The 23,029-nt window shown below is 39.8% G+C and overlaps 2 protein-coding genes across 2 annotated transcripts in view; one reads left to right on the forward strand and one right to left on the reverse strand.

Moving 5' to 3' along the window:
* rpa1 (replication protein A1) overlaps window positions 1-11,504 on the forward strand; it is a 36,203-nt gene extending 24,699 nt beyond the window's left edge. Inside the window, exons 13-17 of the mRNA XM_010792494.1 lie at window positions 4,468-4,594; window positions 7,091-7,267; window positions 8,004-8,111; window positions 8,405-8,491; window positions 10,818-11,504. Of these exons, the coding sequence (XP_010790796.1) occupies window positions 4,468-4,594; window positions 7,091-7,267; window positions 8,004-8,111; window positions 8,405-8,491; window positions 10,818-10,922 (604 nt within the window). The 3' untranslated portion in view covers window positions 10,923-11,504. The remainder of the gene's footprint in view (window positions 1-4,467; window positions 4,595-7,090; window positions 7,268-8,003; window positions 8,112-8,404; window positions 8,492-10,817) is intronic.
* A 10,035-nt stretch (window positions 11,505-21,539) lies between these two features.
* Window positions 21,540-22,354, reverse strand: LOC104963866 (cartilage intermediate layer protein 1-like). Its single transcript, XM_010792526.1, has 4 exons — window positions 22,292-22,354; window positions 22,149-22,182; window positions 21,982-22,053; window positions 21,540-21,718 (listed from the first exon to the last, which is right to left on the reverse strand). The coding sequence occupies exons 1-4, from the start codon at window positions 22,301-22,303 to the stop codon at window positions 21,540-21,542; spliced, it is 297 nt and encodes a 98-aa protein (XP_010790828.1). The 5' UTR covers window positions 22,304-22,354.
* Window positions 22,355-23,029: the final 675 nt, after the last annotated feature.

Raw genomic sequence — 23,029 nt, forward strand, 5'->3', positions numbered from 1 at the left:
GTTGCAATTCTTTTTTTAAATGATGAGTACATTATCATGGAAAATATGACAAATGAATCATACAGCTTAATAATCAGTTATTCTTCTAAACATTTTTTGTATTTATCTTTTGTTTGTCATTCATTACATTCATTGTGTGTTCTGTTATAAACATTCTTAACACAATATTAAACAGTATTATCAACAGTAAACATATTTTTAAAGCATTTTAAAAGTGATTTCTGTCTTTATAATATTATATAATTTTGAACAGTAATATGAACAATTAACATGTTTTTTTTGCATTTTTGAAAGCTACTTATGCCTTAATAATATTATATATAATATTCAACAGTAATATTAACAATAAACATATTTATATTAGGCCTGTCAAGTTAACGCGTTATTTTTTTTTTGCGTTAAGTTATTAACGCCACTAATTATTTTAACGCGATTAACGCATGTGTATTTTTTGTCCTCTGCCGCCCCGTAGTTTCAGAGCGCATCAAGTTTAAAATACCATCTACAAGCTGATGCTGAACGCCCCGCTCCTGCCGTCTGCTTGCGGCAGACCACACTTCCACGCTCACCGGCAGGCACCAACTGGCCATCGGGAGGACCGGGAGGGTGTGTGTATGTGTGGCCCGAGCGAGCGAGATACCTTACGTGTATCTTTGTTGTTGTTAGCATCTGGTGCTAGCTAGCTGCACTAACGGATATAAGGAGCTGTTTAAATGAAAACAGAGGAGTGACATATCGCCGACAACTGCGCCGATCACTCGACTTTATGCAGGTTGCCAGACAGTGGGACATTGTACGAAAAGTCAGCGCACTCAGCACGGATAGTGCAACATGATTGCAGCGTCCAGGCAGCTCCCGTTCGAGCATATGCCTTGAGTTGCACATAGCTCCAACGATCCATCACACACACACGCACACACTTTGTATTTTATTATTGTATGAGAGAGGTTCCAGGTTGAATTGAGGCGAATATTTGTAATGTTCAGAGGTTGTTGTGTTTAATATTCATGAGAATATTTCTCATTGTTCAAATGATAATAAACATTTGCATAAAGCATATTTGTCCACTCATATGTTGAGAGTATTAAAAACTTGAAAAATATACCTCTAAGGTACATTTAGAACAGATACAAATTGTGCGATTAACTATGGACAATCATGCGATTAAATTTTAATCGACTGACCGCCCTAATTTATATTCATATATATATATAAACAAAAATATTTGCTACATCCGTGCTCTCATCCAGCTGCAGAGCAAAATATTCACTATAGCTCTCACTTGCTCCAAAAGCTGAGCAGATACTCAGTTTCACTCTCAGTAGCGGCAGCTCGATTCTGATTGGCTTGAAGTGCGGTCGTGTGATTTAAAAATAAAATGAAATATATTAATTAAAATAAAAATATTAAAAGATTGGCATCAAAGGACACATCGATTGATAGATAGAGTTATTAATAAAAAAAATGTAACTTTAAAAAAAAGAAAACAAATTCCCCTTTCCCTCAAACTTTGCGTGGCCCCCATGGCGGCCCACCGGGGGGTCGGGGCCGCCACTTTGAAAAACACTGGCCTAACCGATGGTAGTCGCTTGTGAGCATAGCCTTCACGCGATGGCAGAGCGAACAGGTACAGCCAGGGACCAAGACAATAAGTCAAGCCGGAAGTTATACACCCAGCCAGGCAACTGCCAGTTTTTTTTGTGCCATTTTGCTGGATTTATTTGTCAATATTTATAGCGTTGCTGTCCATAGTGATAGCCCTATAGTTTAGATCTACTACCCACAAATAAATATATGGACATGGGCTACTATTTAAATAAAATTGTACATGTATTTAGGAACCTATCCATGTGATTTTAAGTTGGGGTGGACCTCAAATCCTCTAGGGGGGTCTGGGGGTATTCTCCCCCGGTAAGATTTTTGTTTAAATGTTGGAGTTAAGTGCATCAATCTGGTGCACTTTGAGGGGAAAATAAAGAGACTAGATCTATGGGAACACCTATATGAAACAGAACTGTATACATTTCAATGATCATAAAATCATGGCCATAACTAATAACATACCATTTCCAATATGAAAAAACACTGACACTTGTTTATTTATTTATTTTTGGTTCATTTATAGTTGTGAGTGTGTCTGGGCTCCTGAACCAGCCTCTCCTGTCTCCCTCCTCTCCCCCCCTCTCCCTCCTATATGTGTTTACATAAATGGTGACCAAACCATTTGAGACCCTCTGAGAACTTGAGACTAAGTTAACTATCTAAACACTCAGAGAGTCCTTTACCTCACCTGAGCTGAGGTTATCCCGAGCTTGAATGACACAAACAGACCAATCAAGGGCTTTGATTCATGATCTGTATGACAGTGGCCATGTCGGCAGGCCACATCATGTAGACAGCCAGTGACTCTGTGTGAGGCAGACCCACATTTGCGCAGCGTTGCATTCACAATACATACAAAAAAAAACTAAATGGGTTGCGAAATTTACTTGGGCGGCCGTTAATATGCCTGGGCAAGTAAAGTCTGTGTGGGAAACCCTGACGCAACATGGGATAATCATGTTTGTAGGTTGTTTGCCATTTGCAGCCCAGGCATTGGAGCTTAGACCCTGAGCTGAGGACACTGCTCACTGAAACCTTCCCATCGTTCCCATATGACTCTTCCTCTGACGCCTCTCCACTCCTATCTTTCCTTGTTCATTGACACTGACATTTGATATGTCTATGCCAAACACGTGCACGTCTGCCAACCTCCTGTCATCTATCTTGGTGTTCTCGCAGATAGTTGGTCTCTATGAAGTCCCGCTTCTCTAAGCTGAGATCTCCCTGCTTTCACTTGACTGTTGCACATTTTGCTGCCAGGTCTAATTTGTCCCTTTTTGTTTCTTGCATTATGATCGCTGTCTACTCTGACATTTCTGTTTCCTTTGCTGTCTCCATGATCCAAGCTACAGTTTTAGAACTGTGTGCTGCATTTTGGGCGGCCATAAAATGCTTACTTGAAAGTCTAAAGTCCTTCCTTTTTAAAGTGTGATGCGTTTTTTATAATTTCTCCTCTGTGGAACATCTGGGAAAGTTGTTGAGCCATGAAAGAAAATGGTATTTCCACATTGTTTGATTGGTCAGAATATCCTTTAAAAAAGTTCCCAACCTGGTGCATTTGCAATTAAAGCAAATCAGTGCAGGTACACTAGTGAGGAATCTGGTGCTATCATAAAGAATTGCTCACATTTATCAAAAGGTGTGGGAAATTGGGTCCATGTGTGTTGCTCTGGCAACAGTCTGAAACGTTAATGGGGATATTTTCAATTAGTCATGCCTCCAGGAGCAAGGCATTCTCTTTCCATATTTACAAGCTGACCTCCCCATTGTGCGGAGCCTTGCCTTGTGGCCAGCAGATTAGTAAGCTCTATTGATCTCTGAGACCATTTTAAACGGTTGTGTGTTGTTCTGCCCAACCCCCACAACTCTAGTTAGCTTGAACCCATCTTTCTTCTCCTTCTACCCTGCCTTCACTCTTCTTCTTCCTATTGTCTTCCCTGAATTTCCGGGAACATTGAGAGAAAATGGGTTTTTGATATCACTGGAGCAGCACTGACCCTCGCCAGCCCTGATCCCTCTGCTGTTGATTCATTTCTCAGCCTCCTTTGCTCTCACCTGAGCCCTCCTTGCTTTGACAAACCGATGCTCTGCCTGAAACATGTTTCCAGGCTAACTTTAGTCTAAGAGTATTTTGTCCCTCTTAGGTTTGGATACATGGAAATGAATAAAGTTGCAGTCAAAGGCAGGCCTCGACATACCAGCATTTTGAAGTGGAAAACCAGCTTTCTGTAATTAGTGTTTTTGGGGGTTAATGTGGTGATGCACTGCAAAATTAAATGACTATAGTCACGCCCAACCCTAGTGAAGGGCTGGGCGATACAGATTGTATCGAATATCAAAATACTTTTTATAAAATACTTATTTCCTCAATGAGATGATAAAGACCTATCTGTAATGTGGACAAGAACTATAATGCAGCCGTTACAACCAAGAATATAGAACACAAATACCATTTTACGATATGACGACATCATAAATCGTACATGTTATCACGTGTCATATCGGTAATCTAGTGTCATATTGTAAATATAAATTGATATTTTGCTCAGCCTTAATCCAGAGCTGAAACCATAACTTCATGTATTATTTATTCTAAGGGAAATTATTCTGCAACTGTTAAGATAGTTTAAAATGTTTCAAGCGAAAAGGCACAACATTCTGCTTCTCCATGATATTATAGTACCAACGTTTTGGTCAGTCAGATAATTGAAACACAAATATGCTTGCTTGGTGAAATTGTGATGTGATTGTTCCCCAAATAATGTATAAAGAATGTAATCAGCAGTTGGAGTTCTACAACTTAACTTGGTTGACTGTGACTGCGGACAAATCTGCAGTGACCTGTATCTGTTGTTTTTCATGTAGGTATGACAAGGAGGGTCACGCCATGGACGGTCAGTCCCTGACTGAGGTGAAAGGCAGCGGGGGAGGAAACACCAACTGGAAGACTCTGTCTGACGTTAAGACGGAGCACCTGGGCCATGGAGACAAGGTATACACATGCTCTGTTTTGCCTTGATGCTCTCAAACATTCAAGATATGGTAACCCTAGACATATTGTTATTCAGGGATGATTCTTTGAAGATATTCAAGGACAAACTGAAAGCCTGGTGTTGAATCCCAAACAACTAATATGAAAGTGCTCACAGTCAAGCTGCATTTCTTATTAAAAACCCAGGGTACACATTGCTTGTTTATATAGTACTGCTAGGGTGCAACCTTCACACGTCACTCATAGCTCTGCCGTGCAAAGGTCCTTTGAGCTGAGAGTCAGCGGGATGAATCTTTGTAATAATCATTCACTCGTAAAATGACTCCACCACCAGGTATGTATGCTTACAAATCGCATCCCCATCTACTCCTCATTAATCCCCCTGTGTTGTGGGTTTCTTCTCCCAGTCTCGGTATGTTTTCATGGTACAAGTCACATTTATCTCTGGTATTGATTACTGAGATTACATAGGCTCTGTTCTTTGAGCTCTGTAATGGAATAACTGCCCTCGGATAAGTAAAGTAATACGTGTTCTTTCATTTCCCCCGTTTCTTCATTTCCACTGTTTAGCGAAATGGTGCTTGCAGAAGTGTATAAATTGTAATGTGACCTGTGCTGAGATCTTAATTTGTGTAATTGAACATGCTTTTCACTTGAGTAATCATCAACGTCTGAGGAACATATCCCATTAAGACGATAAGCAATTATGATCGGGCACCAAAAGACACACATTGAACAATTTTCCTACATTGTCTTCTTAAAAAGCTTGAAGACTTGAGGGCCAATACGTCCTTAGAAAAAGAAATGAATGCATGGATTAAACTGGAGCCGTAAGTCTTAATGAACTGAAATTCTGTTACATGGTCCTGACTGCAGGATTCCCCATCACAGATAGTAATTGGCTCATTGATCGTCAGTATGCCTCTTTTAGTAGAGCTACTTCAGCTATTCTATCATCTATACACCTACAATACAGCTAAAGGTGCCCTATATCATTTTCTCTCTTCAATTCCATACTCTAAATCCGGAGTGTAACCATTAGCTCCCTGTCAGGTGAGGAGGTGCTTCTCGTAGCATTAGCTTCCTGTTGAGGAGGAAAGGTTTGACCCTGGGCTATAGGGGCTCTTGCTCCTCCTCAGTATGGCGTGTGATAAGTCCCAGTACTGACAAAGGAGCCGAGCCAGGGCTGTCCTCAGCCCCTCTGAGACATCCCATACACAAGCACATGGGGGTCAGGCCTCTCAAGACCCCCCTAGCAAAAGTCTGTTGCAATTAATTGTGCCTGTCACAAACCCTTTGTGTCATAGTCTCAAGTTTTGAAATGGCTCCCGTGCCCCCTCTGACAGTTAGTGGTCACCCTCCTCTTGTTGGCTTGACATCGCATTTGTAAAGGACTGAAAACACGTTCTCCTGTCATCTTCAGCCCCGGTTAGTCACACACTAATTGAGGGGCTGTTTACTTGATTAATTGCACCTCTTTCGGAAATAAGCTGAGCTTTATGTCTGGGTTGTTTTTGGTCAGTAAAATCGATGAATTAAGAAATGGTCAGTACTTTGAGAAAATAAAATATTTTCTGTGTATGTTGGGGAGATGTTCTGTTTTTGTATGCACTGTTTTCATGTTTTATTTAATTTGCAAATGATAGAAAAGTTACTAAGAGTGTTTTGAAATAGCTTAATTTACTACTCAGCCAGGATTTCTGAACAAGCCGATACACTGTGAAAAAGCGGTACCAGGTCCTTAAGCGTTTTTTCACAGTTATCATAATTGCAATTACACATTAGCATAAACGGTTGTTTGATGTACTTGGATGTTATGGCACCAAGCTGGCAGGCCTTTTCCTCTGCTCCCTGACCCTGAACAGACAACTTTAGCCTTCATCAAAGCGAGCGGGGGACTGCTCTCCTCTCTGTCGCAGCCAATGCAGACGTTAGTAAGTCTGTCCAAAACAATTAGCTGTTAGGGTGCAACTATTATCTGTCAGGTGCATAAGGCCCGCCCATCCTGAGAAATTCTTCCAGAGGAGAAGTGATGCTGTTGACACGTTGAAACCTTTTCCCCTTTCAACACAGCATAGATCTGTAGATCTGCTTATTGTTTTAGTCTATTTATATCCAATGTGAGAATGGTGTCTCCTGGTTGGGTGTTTTCCATGCAGACTAGGAATGTTTCCTGAAAGCAGTTTTTTTCGCCTGCTTTAAAAAGTTTGCCTGTTCCCCACAAACACGGCAGCTACACAAATAGTTTGCATTTGTTTCTGAGCCATTTGGATTCTGGTAGAGTGCCTCTGCTACACTTATAATGCTTTCAGACTGTATCATTGAGTACATCATTATGTATATATATATATGTTAATTCATGCCGTTTTAGCAGTCAACTTATTTACCATTCAAAACAAAAAGGTTGTGTGAGAGAGATAAATAGAGTAAGAGCATATTCCAGTGACATTATTTGGCACTAAACTTGAATTTCTGTTTGTTTATATTCCCTTTCAGGCGGACTACTACACATGCATTGCTACCATTGTGTACCTGCGTAAGGAGAACTGCCTCTACCAGGCCTGTCCTAGCCAAGACTGCAACAAAAAAGTGGTGGATCAGCACAACGGCATGTTCCGCTGCGAGAAGTGCGACAAAGAGTTCCCCAACTTCAAGTACCGCCTCATCCTTTCTGTAAGTCACTCAGCACTGTCTTCCCTGAAACCTTTGCAGCTGTGGCACACATGCGCTCACAAAAGCATAAATGCTAATGCACATATCTTTAATGCCTGTTCTTTCTGCCAAGTCTTGAGCACATGCATTTGCTTTATTCTGGACTCAAGCCCCCCTTTCCTTCTGCTTCAACACTTAGCCAATATGCTCTGCATTTGTATAAAAAGCTAAAAATAATTGTTTCTGTGACTAGTGTAATGAGAACCAATTTCAGATTGTACACTTGTGTTTAAATCAGAGCAATGTTGGGTTAATTGCTGCAGCGTTTCATACTGTGCTGTTAAAGAAAATGCAGGGAGCTTTTTCTTCCCAGCTTGATCACAAACTACTTGGAAGGAACAAATACAACAGTATATGCAAAAACACTTAGTCAGCCCCCTTAAGCAATTGCAGCCAGGCATCTAAAATAAGCGTATTTTATTCTGGTACCACTCACAAGTCGGCATATTGGTCCTCTTCACAAGCTGTAGCATAAGCTGTGATTTCTCTTCCACAGTATGTATAACAAGAGCACAGTGAAAACTTGTGATTATGTTGCCGGGCTTAATTAGAGCATCCTTAAGATGTGTTAAGTCAACATACAATATTCAATCATCAAGCAAAATGTAAACAATAGTTCATTCATCTAATTCTGTTTATGCATGTAACTTCTGATCCTACTTACTCTCACTTTTTCGTTTTTTATATAATCCCACAGGCTAACATTGCAGATTACGCGGACAACCAGTGGGTGACGTGCTTCCAGGAGAGTGCAGAGTCCATCCTGGGCCAGAACGCAGCTTACCTGGGGCAGCTCAAGGACTCGGTGAGACTCTAGATCTCAACTCTAATACTGGCCTCAGAAAATGGCAAAGGCACAAGCTAACCCTCGGGCTTTATTACTGCCAAGCATGCACACTCACACACACTCCTGCAATGGCACATTGGTGTTGAAGACACCCTCTGTGCTTTTCTTCTTACTGAGAAACTCACAGGAGATGTTTTTCACTGCTCAGTTATCAGAAACTTACTTTGCACTTTAAACTGTGTCGAAGCTAATGATTGATCAAATGTGTACTTCCTTGAAATTAAGCTAATCAAAATGTTCTCAATTTTCAGAATGAAGCTGCCTTTGACGAAATCTTCCAACAAGCCAACTTCAACACTTTTGTCTTCCGCAGCAGAGTGAAGCTAGAAACATATAACGTAAGTAAAGCCGGAATTGTAATAAAACAGATCAAATGCCATCATAGCATGCTTTGTAGTTGAATCGTATTGCTTATACAAAATAGAAAATATGGTCGGTTATAAGACCAGTGGGGACAAAGAAGACACACAGATATGTCGTTGTCACTGTTTCCTGTTGGCAACACAGATAAAGGCTTGTTTTGAGGAATGCACATAAAAGAATTGATTGGGCTGGGACTCTGAGCAGGAAGTCTGGAGCCTGGCCAGAGGCGGCATCCGCCATCAACCCACAGAAGAGCCCACTGTGCCTGTCACATTCAGCTCAGCATCCTAACTGCCAATGGCACTGCTACAAGCATGTACTGGCTGCTGCCTCCAGACACCTTCAGCAGAGACACCTGCAACCCCTCTCTCACTTTATTTTCTCCTCCTCAATGCTACAAGCCAGCCATTGTGCCGTGCTCTCACAATGCTTGATGTTGGACATAGCGAGTTAATGACACCCTTCCACCCTGCTGCATCACAGGGAGAGAATCGGACCTGCTGCCCTTTGCTGCATCAAACAAACTCTGTAACAAGGTTTCTCTAAAGCCATGGGAGATGTTTTGTTATCCTTTTGGCCTTTCTTGGATAGTCTGCGCAGTTGCGCTTAGTCAATGTTTGTGTGAGATGTGTAAGTTAAGCTTATACTCTAACAATACATAGGGCTTGCACCTAGGTTTTTGGAATGTGTATTGCTGAGAAGTAAAGTTTGGAGTTGACGCTCTCAAGGAAAAGCAATCACAAACAGGCACGTTTTGAACAGACACTTCACTGATTTTTGTTGACCTTAGTATCAACATCAAATGAAAGCATTTTATTGCTCAATTACTTGAGCCAGACATCACACTGAAGAAAACATCTGAATTGGGTCCCACTGAGAACTAAAAGCTGTGCCACTTCATTCCACTTTGTGGCTATTACATCTGAACACTCTTAATCACAGTGTATTCAACAAAACAAGTGGGGTGTGTCTCATGTGGGTGTGGCGCATAATGTCATTTTCACACACTCGGAGGTAGAATGTTGATGTTTAGAATATTTACTATTTTGATAATGTGTACGTTTTAACACTCAGATTTCAGTGGATGGATGACTTTATGGCTATAACTGTGTCGTTGCCGTGAAAAACCAATCGTTTAAATATAACCACTCAGCATTTCATTCTTTGACAGTCTTCTTTCTTTAACCTGACATCAGGAATGGCTGCTCTCAGCTCTGAGCTGCTGTGCAGTTCTTAAGGTCTATCTGTCCCTGTAGGCAGTGTCTAGACGTTATAACTGTTTGAAGTACCTCAAAAGGATGACGATGATTAGAAAGCTGATATTCTGCAGTGAAGCAGCACCAGCACAGTTCTGAGCACTAACAACATATTTTGGTTTTCTTTACCTTCTAATCTGTTGATTTGATTATTAAAACAGAAAAAATACAATTAGACATCATTACTATATTATACAGGAAATAAATAAACAGTTTGGCAACAATATTGGTTTGCGAAAAGGCTGTAATGATAACGTTTACTAAAGATGATATTGATGTTGTTGGTAATTGATAAGGTTTTTAATATATAAACAATCCAAAATGTTGTTACACAGTTGTATTATGAATCATCTGCTTTTTAGTCGCAAAAACCGTTTAGCAACCAGGTAATGGAGAGCTGGCCCGGTGCAGGGCCTTCCAACTCCACTGGGAGCCAACAGCAACACAGGCCCCGTCCGCCCCCCCCAGCCAGCATGGTTTCTGATTGGCTCCCAGCAGAGCAGCAAGGAGAAGCTGCTCATGGCCTAAACATGGGACACATCCAATGCTTGAAACGTAGTAGTTAACACCGATAGCAATGTTCCGATTGTTTACATCGCAGCCAAAAACATAACAGTGAATCGCAAGAATCTGAAGTCATCCGTTAGTTTGTATTTTTGTTTATCACGCGTACATTGCTCTCTTGCATCATGCAAAACAAGCAGAGAGATTTATAACAGGCTATTCTAAAGGAATGCGGGCACCAGTCCAAAGGAAGTTGATTTACATTTCACCCACTTGAGCTGCCGAGGATTAATGGAGAAGAAATTAGTGTAACCTCTGTTAAACGCAGAGAATGATGTCTCTGCTGGAAGTGACCTTCCCCTGTCTAGACAGCTGTGGAGGTGGTTATGGCTTTAATGCTGCCTCTTTTCTTGTAAAACATTCATTTAAATGCCAACCAACTTTCAGATACCATCTACGTGATTGTGTGTAACACCAAAAGCAGCATTTAGGCCTATAATGCGTTCCATATGAATGAGTTTTGTACTTTTGTGTCTGACAGGATGAGTCCAGGATCAAGGCCACAGCGATGGAAGTGAAACCCGTTGACCATTTGGATTACAGCAAGAGGTTGATCATGAACATAAGGAAACTGGCTGCTCAGTAGGAACATTTACACCAAGTATTCTGAGTCTGCTCCAGTTTCCTTGTTTCTGTGGAGTCAACAAAAGGCTCTACATGTATAACAAAGCTTGGCTTAAAAAGCTTTTGTCTTTAGTTTTTTCCTTTTCTTCCCCTCAGAGTACTTACCTTGACTGTTTACCTTTCTTCGTGAAATAATGGTTTGTGTCCCGATTCAACTTATTTGGTCAATTTAACGAGGATTATTTCTGCTCCTTTTGTTAAATGGGGAAGCAGAGCAGAGTGGGTCAGTAAGACATACAATACATCATCACTGTGTCTATCTTAGGTCATCCAGTTGTTCCTGTGCTGTGGCCATGTGTGGGTGGTGGCTGCTTCAAGAGGAAGACTAGTACAGAAGTAGCACTCTTTTCACTTTGGTGCACTGAAAAGGGCTGGACCTGCACATCCCTGATAAGACAGCTTACTCTCCCACTCTTTTTGTTGTGTACTGTGGTACTGCGGTCTATTTAAGCTGAAAGATATTGTCCATGTGTCTCATGCATGTAACTTGGTGTGTGTTCAGTTTATTGGGATAATTGTGGGAATAAATATTTTTGTGTTCAAATGATTGTCTGTTTTTGAATGGATACTTCGCACTCGGTCAGCAGCCTTTCTTATAACAATTGAAGTCAACAGTAATGTGTATATCTGTGGTGTGCACATGTTTCCCTTGCAGCACCCTGTCCTTACCTGTGCTTAATGAAAGCAAACAAACAGACTACATTTTGGAGTTGCACTATGTGTAGTAGATTTATTCCAGCGCTAGCACACAATGCAATCTTCCTCAGGTTTTGCTCGGACATGCAACACATTCCCTTGTAAACCCGACTTTATGTTGTATTAAAGCAGAACATCAGCGAAGCTACACCTTCCCATTTTCTTGAGATAACATCTCGTTTCTATTCGGCGCTGCATCTGTTGCCTGTGGTGTGCTGAGATGGATTCAACCTGTCTTTAAAGGGTAAGGAAAGGTAAGTTGTACTTATTTTATTTTCCCCAGACACCTGCTTTCTGTGATCGCCTCCCTATCGTACTGCTGGCACTTAATTGTATTTTTAAACTATTGATGTACTTTTGCCACATTTTCAGAGCCGTTGCAGCCAAGGCTCACAATCAGTTACTGTGTTTGTGTCAAAGGATATCTCCACATATTTCTGCCTCAAACCTCCAGTCAATTCTACAGCAATAACAGAAAGGGTCTGATGAGACTCGGTTGCTCTTTAGTCGTCTAAACTAAACAAGCTTTCACTTTAGCCAGGGGCATTTAACCAGTTTAATCTAGGAGTTGGGTCTAGTGAGGTATTTTCGCCCCTTATTTGCATCCATACGCTTATTTTTGAAACAAAAGCTGACTTGATTCACTCGAGCAATGACACTTGATAATTAAATCCTCACATTTGTTTTGTTGTTATGATCGAGTTGATTACAGTTCAGCTAGTTAAGTAAAATTGATTTTAATGCATTTATAATTGATTTTGTGATGGTTAGAATGAGATTGGCTGACTAACTGGACTGAATTACTCTGGAATAGTGTACTCTTGCGGTTTTTATTAGCAGTAGATTAGTATGGCTAAATGAAATTGTAACACAATATGAGAAATGTGAAATGAGATTATAAAATATGAGAGCTCTGCTGGGATCATGGCTTCTTCAGCATCTTTGACATACTGAAAATGTAAACTAGTGTTTATCAGTGTCGTAATGTGAGCTGCCCGTGATAAAACATCACAATTGGATAGAGGGTTTTCTTGGAAGAAATTGGTCATTTTATTTTACGCATTGAACAAGAAACATAATTTTACAGAAATAATCATTTGCCTTCTCACAACAGTCCTTGTGCTGCTCTTTAGCCAACAAAAGGAACATTCCATTCCCCTAGCCACATTTATAGCAACCGCTTTCACAATTTAATCTGGCCAATCAGGTCGTGACTGAGTGCGAGCAGGTTAAACAGGGAAATATATATATTTTTTCAGAATCATCAAGACCCAAATTGATTCGATATTTAATTTACAAAAATATTCTACCTCTGAAACAAACAAAACCAGCACAAAACCGTTAGTAAAGAAGATATTGATATTATTATTAAAAAAATATTTTTGTTGCAGCAGCATATAAAACAGGGCATTGCATATAATTAGAAATTAAAAATAGTATACAATAAAATGTTGACCGTGAAGATAAACTCTGACAAATAAAATGCTATTGAAGGCCCAAATTACAGTTTACACAATATAAAAGTAGGATATTAAGTTAATTGGCCAATATAATTGGTCACATTATCTGACCAATGACATTTGAGACTCCACCTACTCATACAGCACATATAAGGAGTACTTTGGAGGCGTTTCCCCCATGAATTCCAGGTCTGAAAAACAGGAAATGGTGATGACTTTCTTAATTGCGTTTTTTTTTAACATATTTTTTAGAAGTAATATTAATAAAAATATACTCTATAACTTTGTTTTTACCTTTTTTTAAATCACTTCCTATTCAGTTGTGTGGTTGGACTACATCCCAGCAGAGTTGTCTCTTTTCTTTTGTTTGGTTTCTGGAAGTTGGTTTCTATAAAAGTTAAACTTGTTTTTGTCCTTTTGTACCTATGGTATAACATGTATGGTGTTGCTGCTCACTTTATTCTTTTTTTTATCTTTCTGATGTGTGACAAGAATTATTTTTGACATATTTCGTTTTCCTTGCCATAAATCAGTCCATGACAACCCTGTGAGGGATGATTCAGCTGTCAACAATTAAATATGGATGTGTTAGTAATTCTTGAACCCTGAGAGCAGGACAGACTGATGTCAATGTCATGCTGAGTCCTTGTAAAGGCTGTTTCTTTAGGGTATGCATTTGTAGTCTTGTATACTCTATTTATCCAAGGTTTTTACAGTTTCAAAACTCTTCTCAGTCTAGATGTTGGGATCAATCCTTGGAGCTTTGTTGTCAGGGGCAACTGCACCTTAACAGGGTGTACCGAGGAACATTTATCCAAGGTGAGGAGTCGGACCAAGAGCGACTCAAGGACTTAAACAGATCCATGAAAAAGGTATGATCTTGCATACTACCACTGCAACTAAAAGCTGAATTGCCAACCACCACCAACCTGGTCATTTGTGGTTAACATCAGATAAAAACAACTGAAGCAGGTTTTATACCATTACTTAATCTTATGACCCCGTCTGTTGTGTCAAATTGTGTTTAATTGTTTTTATATATAATAATCTCATGGTCCATATTACCTTAAAGACCGCTTCATGCTGAATGTCAAATGTATACTTTGGGTTTTAACTAGAACATGTTTACATGCTTACGTAAATGTGAAAACACATTTTCTCTCGTGCTGTCACACCTTCTGTCTGAAACACTCTTTTGTAGTGCCTGTCTCACAAAGCCCCCCTCCATATAAAAGCTATCCAGGATTATTTCTGAAAGATGACACATTTTCTGTTTGTCTTCTGCAGATCTGTGCGGTTAAAGTTCAGTTCAGGCATTATTATAATAACGTTAAAGGAAATGAAGGCTTAACCTTGACTCCACTGCCTATGCTATGCCAAACTGTTTAAATAATCTCTTTAAAATTATGCCCGATTGGGTTTCAGTGTTGAAGGGGTGCATGCCTGTTGCCCTATACTTTACACTAAACACATATTTTGCTGCCGTGGTAACAGATGCCACACTATTAAGCCTTTGTTTGCAATGTTCGTGTGCTCAAATGTTTTACCGAGGAGTTAATGGCTTTGACATTTTCTATCTCAACGTGTAAAATAGCCCCTGTCCTGTTACACAAGCGCCTTTTGAAAAATGATATGAATTTTAATTTGGAAAATTCAATTGCCCATAAGATTAAGCACAAACGGCACAGCAGTTTTAGACTTTCCATCACTTTTTTAGATGTGTTGATTCTAGAGCATTGCAGCTGCTTCCATTGTTTCAATGTTCGATTCGTTCCTTGTCATTCTGATAAATTTCCGTTCATGTTGGCACCCAACACTTCACATAAGAGGTATGGTTTATTTTAACCCATCATTAGGCGGCAATTAAGGGAGCTAAAGTACAATAAATGAGGGTGTACCACGGACTATAGTTCAATAACATAATCGAGGTTAACGTGCCAATACTATCTCCCATGTTACATTTCATAAGCTAATTTGTGTACATGTAATATTGTCCTGGACTGGATGGTTGTCTTTACCCTTCTTTTTGGAAATAAAGTGATTAATCCTATTCAAACACAATTAACTATATTGATGGGAACTTATTGCTGATGCCATAAAATAAATTGAATGAGCTCATATCACAGTTACCTGAATATGGACCAGGTTGGGTCCAGTTGAATTAATTAGGAGTCTAGCCTTTAATAAGATTGAGTGCCTGGGTACTGACAATGTACTCACATTCTGTAATATATTTCATAAGGACCACATTTGCAAATCATTATGAATTATTGTACTCTAAGTCAGCCAGCAGTAACTTAGCTGTTGCCTTGCACAGACCTCTAGATGTTTCGTCTTTTACTGGAGTTTTACCTTTGGACCTGTTGAGACTCTACGCTGTGCTGAACATAGGAAAGCCTTTGGCCTTTACACGGTGGAGACAAACGGACTGAAGGACGACCCCTGAGGTATTCCTGTAATGAATCGGAGTAAGCTGTGTGTATTTGTCAAGATTCATGAGTCTTGTTTCTCTCCCAATGGCCAGGGGTATTTGCTTATGTCTACAAGAAGGGACAGGTGGATGATGTTGTGTGTGTTTGCATGCAGGAGTCTAGGGACTGGTTTGCCAAACACTGGTCATGTGGAGCAACATATTTCCTTTTCTTCTGACTGGCCTCGCCAAGAGCTGTGCAGATGAGAGAAAGAATAAGTGCTTATGGCGCAGGAACTGTCTACAGATGTAGTGTGGAAAATTGCATAAGACAGTCAAATGTCTGGAAGGTGGAAAGCTGATTGTTCCAATAATTGTTGCAATCAAACAAAGTAATAATCCAGTGTTGCTTTTGAAGAGCAGTGCAGATTGAATGTGTAGAAACAAATGGGTTGTGGGCCCTATCCTGTTTCCACTTTAATTGGATTTGGGTAAACATCAAATTGTGTTTGTCTTCCTGATCACTAGATTATAAAGTCATGTAGTGAGTTTGTTTTGTTATTTCCTCTGCAGTGCAAAGTGCTTGTCAGGGCTAGAGATCCTGAAACGAACACTTACTTTGATTTAACTTCAATGACGTTTCTTCATTTCTGTGTTTTGTTTCTACCTTGAGACTATTCTCAGGGAAATGTCAGTCTTGTGAGACGGTTGCTTTTTACAATTCTCATGGTGAGCGTGGTAGCGATCTTCAAAGATATATCCTTTTAGACTAACTGTTGCAATTTTGTCTTTTCCATTAAACATTCATAGGTTCGGGCACCTAGTTAGGATGCCACCTGGGCGCCTCCCTAGGGAGGTGTTCCAGGCACGTCCAGCTGGGAAGAGACCAAGGGGTAGACCTAGGACCAGGTGGAGGGATTATATCTCTTCGCTGGCCTTGGAGCGCCTTGGGATCCCCCAGTCAGAGCTGGTTGATGTGGCCAGGGAAAAGAAAGTTTGGGGCTCTCTGCTGGAACTGCTACCTACGACCACGGATAAGCGGGAGAAGATGAATGGATGGACATTAAACATTTCAGGCAGCGGGATGAAAGTGGACAAGGTGTAATGGTTTGATATTTAAGGCCCGGGAATAACATGATTTGATCTCTCGGGTAAGCAAGTGTTATATCAGTGGATTGTAAAACCGTACCGACTTTTGTCTGACTTTATGCCATCTACTGAAGTTACAACCCAGTCTCATGGCATTTCGTGTTCACCAACACGATTTTTAATCTATTGATTCGTGTTCACCAACACGATTTCTCCCTTTTTTTTTTTTCATGTCACACAGAATAATTTAAAAAGCAATGTATTTCTACTGGTAGTGTGTTTCGTGCCTGCAGCACGTCTTTTTCTCCGGTCGGGTCGGAAGACCGGAAGCTGTGTGGTTCATAAAAACATTTTCTTACTCAATATCAAGCCAATATTTAAAATTTAAATTTTAAAATTGTATAATGTCGGACTTTTCTTGCCGTCCGCGAGGAAAATAAATGGGGCTCAGAGACTCAGAATACTGAAATCTTTATTTTTTAAATCTTTTTTTCCTTATAAGTTGTTATAAACATACTACCAATAGAAATACATTGCTTCTAAAATCGTTCTGTGTCAGATAGGGGTGTAACGGTTCACCAACATTTCGGTTCGGTACATACCTCAGTTTTTAGGTCACGGTTCGGTACGTTTTCAGTACAGCAGAACAAATTATCAACANTGGAACATTTTGCGAAACACAATAGCCAGCATGTGTAGTTCTGGGGGGGGGCGTTCGATTCCAGTTTTGGATAGTCTGGCGTGGTTTTGTTCCATTTCAAACAGCTGTTTGACGCTCGGCGTAACCTTGGCGCACTGCCACTCCAACATCCAATCACAGCACTTGAAGATTAATCACGGGGACTGTAGTCCTAAACGATAGCTGGGGATTATGGGTAGTGTAGTGTCTTCGGCCATCCTAAACTCCTAGAGGCCTACGTCTGTTTCCGGTTATTTTTATTTTGAAATTCAGTTCCTGACGGACGCCAAAAAAAACAGAGATTATGGAATTAAACCAATAAATAAAAGCAAGGATAATTGTGTGTTATTGGTGAGTAAATAACAGTGTGTTATTTTGAAAAGAATAACAAATTAGAAGGAAAGATTTAAAAATACAGATTTCAGTATTCTGAGGCTCTGAGCCCCATTTCTTTTCCTCACAGACGGCAACAAAAGTCCGAAATTATACGATTTAAAATAAAAGCAATAATTGTGGCTTGATATCGAGTAAGAACATGTTTTTATGAACCACACAGCTTCCGGTCTTCCACGACCCGACCGGAGAAAAAGACGTGCTGCAGGCACGAAACACATTACCAGTAGAAATACATTGCTTTTAAAATCGTTCTGTGTGACACGAAAAAAAGGGGAAAATTGTGTTGGTGAACACGAATCAATAGATTAAAAATCGTGTTGGCGAACACAAAATGCCATGAGACTGGGTTGGAAGTTAGCACGAGGTTCTCTTTATTTATTCACTTCTATAAATTCTGTCCTTTTTGTAATTTAAAATTCACTAACCTTTACCTTGACTGTGTGTTCCCAGGTGATATGAATCTGGCTCATAGTTTACCTCAAACAGTGCTTTACAGGGTTAGATGAAGCTAACGTAGCAGCAGTGTTAGCTATACCACATTTTACAAAAGCTCTTATGTTGAACTGAGTACAGCAAGCTTTTTCTTCTTGTTACATTCCTATGACAAGGGTTTTAAAGTCGAGCAGATGGAGTGCCTTTATTCAATCATCAATATAAGTATTTTATCACCTATTTTCTATTTGAATATGAACTGAAATGTTGGCTGCAATTCAGATGTCTGGATTCAGGTAACACACTTCCGAGGATGGGACCAATTTCTTTTATTACGTTTGAAAAACAAATGTACCTGCTAGGTTAAGAGGATATCTTACACATCGGCATCCTGGTAGAAATTGTGAACACACTTGAAAGAAAAATGCTTTACAACAGATTTTACATACACTTTCACACCATATGTATCAGGAAATACAATGGTAGGGGCTTGTCCTGTAGCAGTCAGCTTTTCTTAAAGAAACAGAATCAGCTCCACAAGGGCGTTTCAACCGTGCCGGTGGAATAATTTCCAGATTCTCATTACATTGAAGGAGGAAAAAAACATCAAAGGTTCAGCACGCCACTGAAATTACTATTCCTAGTACGGTTTCCGGTATCAAAATAACTTTGAAGTTTCATGTTTCTCTTTTGTAAACCTCACAAAGGAACTGACACCCCGTGCTTTGAGATCCGCGGGTCTTCATTCTGTATGTACAGGTGTGGGTGACCTTGTCTAGGTTGTCTTTAATTGGATGACCTATTGCTTTGAATAAGGGCTGCTCATCAGTGAATGCTGAGGAGTGGTACCATCTTAGAGTTCATTGAAGTGTCAAGATAACAAGTGATTAGACGGGTGCGAGGAGACATGGTCAGAGAGCCTGTCAGAGACCATTCCCGTCCTGAAAATATCAAATGTATGTGTCCATTTTTACCCCACTGGCAACGCTTCGGTCTCCCTGGATGAACTGCGAGAGCATTACAAATAGTCTTTTATTGTGATGCTGGTACTGTATAGTTCTTGTGCATTATTTCTCCATCCATCCTCTCTATCCAGTTCATTTCCTCCCTGCCTGTCCACTTTAACACCACTCTGCTTTGCTCTCCTTCCCAGCCTCTACGCAGAGTCATTTTTAATAGTCCCTGTGGTGTGGGTTTTGGACAGGCGCTTTAGTTATGTAACTACTTGTGCTGCTTCTGTGCCTCTTTTTTTCTTTCCTTCTCTTTTTTCTCCACGTTTCCATGCATTGGGATTTTAGTTGTCTAAACAAATGCTGGTGGAGTCTCCTTGAGGTTCAAGTGTGTGACCTGTGCTACGTGTGTTTGTGTCCTTGTGCTTTAAGGACACCCCTGATGCAGAAAGACAGGGAGTTCAGACTCCCATCCTCCTCCCTGCTTCTCTCTCCCTCTGTCTCTGTACACTCCAGGAGGGTTTCTAAATGTATGATATTCCTCAGTGTGGAGATTCACTTTTAGCATTTCCCTTTTACATTGTTATCCTATGTAACCTCGATATACATCTCAAATATGTGCCATTGCGCCTGCACATTATCTCCTCTGTGCGATGGGCGTCCATGTGGAACTCATGCATTCAAACATGTTTGTTTGAATTTATGCCAATTGTTGGGGAAAAAAACATTTGTGTGTTCCTTTTTTACCCCTCTGGATAAAGATTATATCTCCATGTAAAGTAGGCAAGGCCAAGAGAAGAGTTGCCCCTGGAGGGAGGGGCGGGGGTGTAGCCTCAGGCCTTCTTACAATACATCTCAATTTTTCTCTTGAATCTGAATTTCATATACACTTTTGAGTTGCTCCCTTCCTCCTAAGGTAAAAAGCAAGTGGCTTATTATTTACTTACTGAAAAAGGGGAAGTCTGGGAGTGCTGTCTCAGGAGCTGACAGAGTGCCTGCACGGGCAGCTTTACACACTTCCTGCTGGAGATAATATTATGACATCTTTTTACAGACCCCTTGAAGACGAGGCAGAATCTGGAGAAACCCTTTAGTGAGTCTTGTGAATGTAATGGGAAAGGAAAAGCTGCTGATGATTGAAGGCTGAAGTTAAATGAAAAAGAAAATCCTTTTGGAACTATTTTACAGTTTTTTGAAAAGTTCTTCAAATACGTTGCTCTGCTCATATCATCAAGTCTTTTCCACAGAAGTGTTGCCAGCATATGAGCTTATTACTGAGATGATGTGTGTTATCAGTTACTGAGGTAAAACTCTTGATCTTATAGTCTAAAATATAATATATAAATATATGTCTAATATATTTAACCTTTTTAGACAGATTTAGCAAAAAAAAACTCTTCCGGTGCCATTTGGGTGGATTTTCCTTATCTCTGGCCCCCCTTCTTCGATTTTGACATGTGACATCTCTTTCTGATCGTTAGAGCCAATAGAATCGAAGGGAAATCGTCTCGCACACACTCATGTAAAAAAGAAAAGATGGCGTCTTCACGCATTCAATGAAGCTATAGAGCCTAGGAATGGCCTGCTCTACTTTTTTAAAACGGAATTGCAGTTTTATTGCTTATAGATTATCAGAACATTTCAAAGGGGACACATCCACATTGGATATTAACCTATGAATTAACTACATCATCGTTGTTATCGTTTTAATGCCATTGAAGACCAGTTTAGACCAGACAAAGACGAAGGTAAGCCATGTTAGCGTTGTGGGCTACCTAGCGCCACATGTTTTGATGTACGTTTTTGTTGATAACGTCGCGAGTTTGTATCTTTCAGTGTTGAGGTGGGCACCGTTAGATTCTGTGTCTTTACGATCATAAATTATGTGTTGGATGTGCAGCTAGGATAAGTAATAAGGGAGCTAGGAGTGATTTTCGATGCAGTAATAGGTTAGCATATTTCGCTCGGGGCTAATTCAGAGGCTCACTGTTAGCATTGTGTGTTTCTTTTTTTTTTCTTTAAATGAAAAAGATCAGTTAAATGAGTTTTTTCCCGTTATATGGATATAAAACATTCATAGTTTATTAAATATTAAGGTTCTTTAGACGTTGTTTCCTGCAAATGACGCGATTTCGGCCCCGGAACCGGGTCCGTGGGGCTTAAGAGGTTTTAAAGTACATTGTCAAATAAACCTCTACAACCCTTTCAATTATCATAATTGTTCTTGTTTTCAGGTGGAACTTTTTTTCTAATAATAAATATCTCAGACATCCACAATGATCATTTGAAATCATTAAAATGTCTTCTATTAATTAAATGTCCATGTACAGATTTTCTATTCACTGTTATAGGTGTAGCTCCAGGCAGCACATGTGGTTGATTTGTAAGCAGTTTTTAATGTTTAGAAGTACCAATGTATTCCTGGGATGTGGTTAAATAATCATTTGCATTATTTCAATGAGGCAACTTACATATAGAAGGTCTGCCCTGTGGAGATGGCTGGGGTCATCGTGTCCGTGGTAACGACCTCAATGGACAGAGGGTATTCACAGATCTTTCCCGGGTTTTCTCTCCTCAGGTTACTCAAAGGCTCCCAGTCCCCTGAGCCACTGGGATTGTCACGGTCAAACCAGTCGGTCCAGCACACTGCAAGGAGCAATAAAAGAGTGAGAGGACGACTGGGAAGGAAGCTTTTCTCATACTGATATTCTGTACAAACTGTGCTGTTGTGTTTGCTGTAAAGTGTGTTTACTGTAAGTTATGTTTTCATTATATGTACAGCACTTTGGCTCGACCAAAAATCGTTTTAAAATGTGCTATATAAATAAAACTTGATTTGATTTGATTGAAGCAGTAAAACTCTCCTAAATGAATGCTTATGCCACTGAACGGTTTAAAAAATGACTTACCTTGATCTTCTGGATCTTCTGGACCTATTGGATCTTCTGGATCTCCTGGAACGGGAATCCACTGGTGGCTTTCTGGTAAAGGTTAAGAGAAAAATGTTACAAACTGTGACTTTGTATATTCCGGGTGAAGTAAAAATATGATCATGTAATATTTATCATTAACCTACCCAAGAACAATGCGGCAAAAATGGCAACACTTAACTATCGGAGAAAATACAAAATGTAAAGTTTATTATGACATACTGTATATATGCAGAACTTGTAAATCTACATAGATTGAAAGGAAATGTAATCCAAAATCAAACATTACCAATTTGATCATGGTTGCAGAGGATCAGGGACCTTTAAAACTGTAAGGGAAGTTTGAAATTAGGAATTTAAATCAACATGAGCATTATCAAAATAAATGGAGTTGCTTGAAATAAAAAGAATGTGAGATGAACTTTATATTTTATTTCAGTTTTAACAAGAAAACTACTTTTAACTAATGCTGAAAATGTGTGTAAAGGTTGAAAGCTATAAAAAAAAAATCATACCAATGCATTGCAGCATTTACACTAAATACATTTACAATCTAAGCATTCAACAAAAATCACATTATTTTAAAATCAATAGTTCAAAAAAAGTGAAGTAAATTCTAAAAATGAAGTTCAGAAAAAGAAATAGTTGCATGTTAAATTTCTCTCAGTGGAACAGTTTGGTTCATGAAGTGCTCTTCTGTCTCCTTAAATACAGCTGGGGGAGTAAATATCCCCCCCAACCCCACTGGAATCACCAGTTTTGTTTCAAAACAAGAATGCAGTTTTCAAAAAAACTGAACGAGATACGCCTTAAAATTCTAGGGGGGTTGAATGAGAATACAATAATTGGAGATAAGGTGTTCAACTCTACCATTCTTCTGTGGTAACTTTAAAAGCACCTATATATAATGGACCTGTTTCACACGTAAATCCAAGAGGATGCATGTACACCTGCTTTGTGTCTTATTTAGGGAAAACTCAGGTTTGGTTCATCTTAATTTTGTTCTCTGTATTTTGCTATGATTCAG

This window comes from Notothenia coriiceps, unplaced genomic scaffold (genome assembly GCF_000735185.1).
Source record: "Notothenia coriiceps isolate Sejong01 unplaced genomic scaffold, NC01 NC01_scaffold00036509, whole genome shotgun sequence".
Lineage (NCBI taxonomy): Eukaryota > Metazoa > Chordata > Actinopteri > Perciformes > Nototheniidae > Notothenia > Notothenia coriiceps.

What these genes read in the sequence shown, in the direction of transcription:
- LOC104963866 (XM_010792526.1), bottom strand. An exon ending in TTTTGCCGCATTGTTCTTGG is followed by an intron (nt 22,054 to 22,148) that starts GTAGGTTAATGA and finishes AACCTTTACCAG; the next exon opens with AAAGCCACCAGTGGATTCCC. An exon ending in AGAAGATCCAGAAGATCAAG is followed by an intron (nt 21,719 to 21,981) that starts GTAAGTCATTTT and finishes TGCTCCTTGCAG; the next exon opens with TGTGCTGGACCGACTGGTTT.